Below are 7,596 nucleotides of genomic sequence, written 5' to 3'. Positions count from 1 at the left end.
AGGTGGAAGGAGGGGTGATCATCTTAGTGTGTAGCTCACCAATTGCACTTAACACCTCGTGAAAATATCTACTAATAGTCTCAGTAGATCTTCGGAAGGTGAATTTGAGAACCCTAAACCTTTGATTATGACCAACAACATGTAGAAACATTACAACTTGTTCTTCTACAGAACTGTGAATACTATCCCTTAGCAAGTGTCGAGACCGAAACAAATCACAAAGCTCAAAGAAAGGGACCTTAGACATTCTAAGTAGCTCCACACATTGGATATCATCAGATTCATAGATAAATCTAAGATTTGCCTGCCTCTCAATGTCCCTTTGAAACATTGGACCATATGTGACACGAGGATGAAAGATTCTACGCCTAAGGCATGCAAACAACCAACAAGATATAGCAACAACCAATGCCGATGCTCTTAACTTCAGCAAATGACGATTTGGACCCAACATATCTGAATAAAGGGAAAAAATTGTTGAATGAGAAAAAATTGTACTCTGCTCAGACTGAAAAAAACAAGCCAGGGTTGTCACATCTAATGATGTTCCTCCAAACTAGCTTGGTAACATCACTGAAAAATTGTACTCTGCTCAGATTAAAAAAACATCACTGAGAAATTGAGATCTGCTCAGATTGAACCAAAAAACATCACTGAAAAATTGTGGTCTGCTCAGATTGAAAAAACATCACTGAAAAATTGTGGTCTGCTCAGATTGAAAAAAACATCACTGAAATCTGGTCCTAAGCTCTGACTTTAAATAATTTCATCACTGAAAAATGATCAGAATAAAAGAAGAGAGTTATGGAGGTAGCAGCATAATATAATGCATTAACTACCTGCATAGTATAAAAAGAAGATAGTTATGGAGGTAGCTGCATAATATAATGCATTAATCCATTAAATTAAACAACACAAGAAGCTACAGAGGGGGAGAAGAAAGGAGGAACAAAGGTAAGATTGTTGTAAGGGAAGAGGAAAACAGGAATAGATGAAGGTAAGAGGGGGAGAAGAAAAGAGGAACAACTAGCTACTTAATATAATAGACAGATTATGCTAGTTGCATAATCCATTAAATTAAACAAGACAAGCATGACAAACATGTTAAATTTAGTTAAGTCAATAAATAAACATGGCAAAACATGGACCAAACATATATATACTAATATTGAAAGATGGCTTAACTGAAAATTGAAACTATGCAGGTAGTTTAGGTCAGTTAAGTCAAGAATATTGAAATGTTCAGTTAAGTTCAGATAGTCAAGAATATTGAAAGTACATCACTGAAAAACTATGCAGGTAGTTCAGTTAAGTCAGTTAAGTCAAAAATATTGAAAAGTTCAGTTAAGTTCAGGTAGTCAAGAATATTGAAAGTATATCACTGAAAAGCACATCACTGAAAAGTTCAGTTAAGCAGATCAGTAATGAAAAGATGCAAGTTTTTCATCCAAAACATGGACCAATCAGATATCCACCACCAATCAGTTATATACTAATATGAAACTAATCAGATCTAGAATTTTAGGAGGAATCTACAACAGCAAGACAAGAGTTTGGTATCTAGATACAAACAACAAGACAAGAGTTCAGTAATCTACAATAGCAAGACAACAGATCAGTAATCGGGGGACCAGTTATATACTAATATGAAACTAATTAGATCTAGAATTTTACGAGGAATCTACAACAACAAGACAACAGTTTGGTATCTAGAAACAACAGCAAGACAACAGTTCGGTAATCTACAACAGCAAGACAACAGATCAGTAATCGGGGGACCTAGGAGGACAAACGAGAAGAGAAGATCTAGAGGGGTACTAACCTGAGAAGAGGGAGACGACACAGCTAGGGTTCACTCGCAGCTGAGAACAGATCGAGGTCGTAGGAGAGCGATCAAACCTGAGAAGAGGGAGACCACACAACTAGGGTTCACTCGCAGCTGAGAACCGATCGAGGTCGTAGGAGAGCGATCCTTGCGAAGCAAATGAAATCAAATGAGAAGACAAAGCAGATGAAAGTAGATGAGCAGCCAAGAAAGGGGCTAACCTCTCGTCGCCGACAGCGAAGCAGATGAACCCGAGAGGCGAGAGCGAAGCAGATCGACAGAGAAGCCGATCGAGCTCGTCCGCGGGCACGGTGTCGTCACCATGGGTCGAGAGAGATGACGGCAGCGAGGGAGCACGGTGACTGCGAGTGAACCCGAGAGGCGAGAGCGAGTGAACCCGAGAGGAGAGAGCGAGAGCCGCGGCGGCGGCGGCGGCTGCGAGTCGCGAGAGGAGAGACTGTGAGTTAACCCTAGAGCCGCGGCGGCCAGGCTCACTCGTGAAGGGAAATATCTGCGTTCAAAATGGGCCTGGCCACAATATCGCATAGGGCTCATCTCAGCCAGGCCCCCCCAAGATGGGCCAGGCAACCAAACATGGCGGCATTGATTCAAATGGGCCTGGCCGTGCACTGGGCCAGGCAACCAAACATATCCATAGTGTAGTATAACAGATCTGCACGGGACTCATATGTGGACAAATGATCAACAAGCATGGAAAATCGTTCCACATACTCAACAACCGAGCCCGATTGCCTGATATGAAATAGCTGGTGAATCAAGGTCTCGTGCTGGTCGTGCCCGAAGCGGTCCTGAATTTGAGAACAAAATTCAGACCACGACCAACCATGGACGCGACGCTGGATAGACTGAAGCCATCCTGTAGCTCTACCCAAAAAATGCATAGTGGCTACCCTGATCCACCTAGTTGGATGTACTTCATACATGTCAAAGTAATTTTCACAGAGTGATTTCCACAGTTGAGGATTATCTCCGTTGAAGCAAGGCAAATTCACACGTGGCAGGTTGCCCCAACCCTCATGATTTCCCTCAGGAACCCCAAATCCCTCAACATCTATGTGAAACTCATTGCGCACGGTAAAATCAGGATGGGAAAACTCAGGAAGTTTACCCTTGACCGGGCCATGGGGTTGGGGTGGAACTCGCCCAGACCCACGCTCCCGGTGGTAATCATCGAAGCGGGTGCCATCAGGCCTATCGACGCTGTGGGTTTCAGCAGGTGGACGCCCAATTGCCACCATCGAGGAGGAAATGAGACCAGGCTTGGCGAAATCTAATGCCATGGATCCACGTTCCATGAACTTGTTTGCCCAAGAGATTTCTAGCGCAATGTTGTCGAGCCTCTTCTCGACCTCCGGACGCCAGCCATCGAACTGCGCCAGATCCATCTCGAGAGAGATGAATCGTGCCTCCGACTTCTGCTCAACCTCGACGAACCGCTGCTCTAAGTCGCCGCATTGGCCGACCATCGCATCGGTGAGGCGACCCTCCATCTGCGCCAGTTGGCCCCCATCTGCACCAATTGGTCGAGCACACGCTGCATCGTAGCATCCATGGCTAGGGTTGGTGTCGAGCGTGGTCGACGACCCGGAATTGGTGGTAGGTCCTCCAGGATGAACTACTCTGATATCAAATGTTAACCTTCGAGAGAGTAGGTAGAGAAGGAAAGGGAAGAAGATACTTGGAGAAGAAGAACAGGAGAATGGTAGTGTTGTTTTTCAGTTATTGCATAACCCATTCAGTTTCGTCAGAGGTCTCAAGTACTATCTCACGAGTGCTGCACTCTGCGACACGTCTGCTGGGCTACCATTCCACTCGGCCTCACAACGATTAGCTTACAAGGCCCATTGTGGCCCAATATATTTTGCATTCGGCATCCTTTTCCGTGCTCCACGGCTCCTTGCCGTGCCCACCTTGGCTTGTAGGTTCATCCATAGAGCCTCCCGTTGTCGCCCTTGACGCCAGCAACTCCTTCCCATTTTTGTTGCTCACACCTTGCTGGCTTCCTTCACTGTGCCTCGTGCTTCTTTCTATGTCCCATAGGTTATAGCATTGCTGGTAACTGGCTGACAACTATCAATTCCAATCTCTAGTGTCCCTAATCGTAGCCCACAACCCATAATAATTATTTTATTAAGTTTTTAATTATGTATGATTGTGAATTGGAAAGATTTTGATTAATCGTGCTATTAAATTGTTAAAAATGATTGTGTATATTATATTAGATGGATATCCGAAATCCATCGAAAACCCGATCGATATAGACATGGATATGAATTTCTACCCGCTGATATAATTAAATACAACCTTGGATATAGTTGCAGATCGATCTGTTGTCATCCCTGTTCTTTGCCCACTTTCACCTTGCTTTCCCCATTTCACACGCTTTCCTTCCGCCCATTGACGAGTTGACGACCAACAGACCCAGGCCTCCGACCAGATCGAGGTGAGCGAACGTGCCCCGCCTGCGCTGGTGACGGTGAGGGTGAGGCCGCACGCCATCCGCCATCCTCACTGATGGTTCCGTCCCGCCGCCATCGGAGAGTGTAGAAGTGGAAGCAAGCAGATAAACCCCAGGTTCTGTACTTCTGTCAACTGTCCTGTTTTTCAGACGAAATCGAAACATGTTAGATCAATCAATGGAGACCTCTTTTTAGTGTCGCACTTGTTGAAACGGATCCACTCGAGACTTTTTCAGATCGATTAGGCTTATTCTTGGGGCTGGTAATGTGAGCTTCTCACTACCGGATTTTCCTGCTGTTTTCTGATGCCCATGCCCGTCTCTCGCCCGTGCAGCACAAGTAGTTCGTAACGCCATCCATGGGATCCTCCTTATCGAACCTCACCGACGCCGCTTGCATCGTGCACCAGTTTAAGATCAACGGCTACTCGGCTACCAAATCCATGGCGAGGACGGACTCGCTCCCGTCCAAGCGGCTGGCCGTGGGAGGGTACGAGTGGGAGGTCCACTACACCCCAAGCCTCCTCGTCGACGGCAGCTACATGATAGCGTTCAGGCTCGTCCTCCTCGGCGCGCCGCGTCGGAACGACGTGAAGGCGGCGTTCAGATGTCGGCTGCTGTATCCTTCCACCAACTACGGTCATCAACGCGGTGCGTGCGTCAGCGATTCAATGGGGAACGTGGAAGGTCAGATGTCTCATGCGTTCAAGCGGGCGAAGGAGAGCTCGGGATGGATTCCGCTCCGCAAAAGGAATGTTGTGGAGGCGGCCCGGGTCATCGAGAACGACTCTCTCACTGCCGAATGTACCATCACGGTGGTCACCGAGCTACCTGAACCTGATACAGCAAAGACTAACGCCGTCTTGCCCCGAATTCGGCGATTGACGGGCGTGCATTCCTTGCACCATGATCTCGGTGAGCTCTTGGGCAAGGGAACCGGATCCGATGTCGTGCTGGTGGTTTGCGGTGAGTCCTTCGCAGCGCACAAGGCCATACTTGCATCGAGGTCCCCGGTTTTCATGGCCCAGTTCTTTGGCCCCATGAAGGAGACGCACTCGCAGTCGCAGAGGGTGGAGATCATGGACATGGAGGCGGCCGTATTCGGGGCCATGCTTCGCTTCATGTACACCGACGTGGTGCCCGAGCTTGAGCGGCAGGAGAACGGCGACGTCATCGCGCAGCATCTGCTTGCAGCTGCGGACAGATATGGACTCGACAAGCTCAAATCGATGTGCGAGGACAAGCTCTGCGGTGGCACCACAGTGGAGACAGCAGCGACGACTCTGGCGCTGGCAGAGCAGCACGGTTGCCCAAAGCTCAAGGCTTGGTGTGTTGAGTTCATCGCTGCAAACCTTGATGCCGTCATGGTGACCGAGGGTTACAAGCATCTGATGACAAGCTCCCCGTTGGTTCTGAATGACCTTCTGAGAGCTGTGCGTGGAACGAAGAACTGAAGAACATTGGTAGTTGTATTGTATCTGCTCTCTATGAATTCGGTGTTTAAGTTTATATTCCTTCCCATTGAGGAAGGGTGGATTGCTGGAAGGCTGTCATTTGAGAACTTGGCTTCATTTCTAGTCGTTGTCCCAGCTCATGGGTTTATGGGTATTTTCTAGGAGAAAAGAGGTAAGACTTAACTATCCTAATGCTACAGAAAAGATAGTTAATGACCATTCGCACGTAGTAAAAAACTTTTACAGAAACCTCAGTTGCGGTTTGCAACAAGTCAAGGCATAAATATACCATCCTGTCCATCCATATATCATCCATACTAGCTGTGCGAACATTACATTTTACATAATGTCAAGTTAATCCAATCAAATTGAGAGTTAATCAAATCTAGACTTAGTTTAGTTTACCATCTAATTGATGGAAGAGTTTATAGTGGTTTTGCTCTGCCGTTCCAACAGAGATATGTAAATCTGTCCCCCCCCCCCCCCCCCCCCCCCCCCCAACTTGATCTTCTCAAAAGCAAAATCACCTCATTATTAATCCTACGTTTCAACGAAGTTATCCAATCACCAACTCATGCTACTAGCTAGTAGAATAGTAATGCATGTCAATATCTTTCACCTTTTTTTTTTGCCTTCCTAAATTCTACATATGCTAGATGCCTAGATCTTATCATCAGATTGACGTCAGGACAAATAATAATAGCACAGGTGTGAACAGTTTCTTCGGAACAAAAAGAAGTGTCAGCAACATTCATTCATACTTGCGCAATAGTAATCGAACCTAGAATTATAGATGGCCAGACCAGGTCTACTGGGTGGCCTGGAGTATGGCCCAAAAAGGCCCAGTATGGCCCACAATTCATCATTTCCTGGCCAGCTAGGCCTGTAAACCATGTCGTGTTCGGGCTAATTCCTAGGCATGATATGCTGGTCCGGCATGACATAATTAGTTTTTCAGTTTTGTCTATATAAACGGAGTGTTGATCCAATTTATGGACCTTAGTCCTAACCATAGGTCAGGTGTTGCAATGGCATTGGCCAAGCATATAATACATACAGGGAGTCTTACATGGGAGCCAAACTCCCTGCAAATTGATCTTCTTCGACAATTGTGGAAGTAACACCAACTCATCATAATGCTACTCCTGACTAGTAGCACAATCGTGGATGTAATCAGTTACAACTTACGTGTTGTTTGGTTGGTCCATTTTACTATGTAAACCATTAACAAGGGTATCCAATAACATTAGTTTCTGTTTGTTTTAGGTTCACTGTAATCAAATGATGGTGAGATTTGTTACCGACATGTGTAAATTTGACACCACCCATTTCCTGGAGTGAGACCATTACGCAACTCTCTCCACTCTCCCCACCGGTGCAACCTGACAACCAAACAAAGCACGAAATCACTTGCTCCATCGGTGATACCACCATGATTCAATTCCATTTTCATTCTAGTTTCCAATGATCCTGTTACAATGGGCGCACTAACCAATTCAACCCAAAAGCTTAAGCTGATGGGAGAAGGTAGCCAATCCACTTATACACTTCAACACCCCCACTCACGTGCAGCCAGAGAGAAGGGCGCAAACGCAGCCAGAGAGAAAGGCGCAAACGTGGAAATAAATGGGTGGAGGCACAAATAAAGCCTCTGCTAGGATTCGAACTCAAGACCTCTGGCTCTGATACCATGTTACAATGGACGCACTAACCAATTCAACCCAAAAGCTTAAGCTGATGGGAGAAGGTAGCCAATCCACTTATACACTTCAACAGATCCAACCAAACACTGTCTTACAAGGACTTTCTAGTACATGTTAAACTACCGAGAAACAATT

General features: G+C 46.2%; 1 protein-coding gene across 2 annotated transcripts; it reads left to right on the top strand.

The window, feature by feature from the left end:
- Positions 1-4,158: 4,158 nt before the first annotated feature.
- Positions 4,159-5,884, top strand: LOC100281374 (uncharacterized). Of its 2 annotated transcripts, XM_008660345.4 has the most exons (2): positions 4,159-4,420; positions 4,640-5,884. In XM_008660345.4, the coding sequence occupies exon 2, from the start codon at positions 4,664-4,666 to the stop codon at positions 5,756-5,758; it is 1,095 nt and encodes a 364-aa protein (XP_008658567.1). In that variant the 5' UTR covers positions 4,159-4,420; positions 4,640-4,663; the 3' UTR covers positions 5,759-5,884. The 2 variants fall into 2 exon arrangements, with proteins under 2 accessions (XP_008658567.1, NP_001147764.1); NM_001154292.2 differs by having other exon boundaries at positions 4,188-5,842.
- Positions 5,885-7,596: the final 1,712 nt, after the last annotated feature.

Source organism: Zea mays, chromosome 9 (assembly GCF_902167145.1).
Source record: "Zea mays cultivar B73 chromosome 9, Zm-B73-REFERENCE-NAM-5.0, whole genome shotgun sequence".
Classification (NCBI taxonomy): domain Eukaryota; kingdom Viridiplantae; phylum Streptophyta; class Magnoliopsida; order Poales; family Poaceae; genus Zea; species Zea mays.
Note: the sequence above shows the minus strand (reverse complement) of the source record. Positions and strands in the feature narration are given on the sequence as shown.

Excerpts from the sequence above, each read along its gene's own strand:
- LOC100281374 (XM_008660345.4), top strand. The coding sequence starts at position 4,664 with ATGGGATCCTCCTTATCGAACCTCACCGACGCCGCTTGCATCGTGCAC.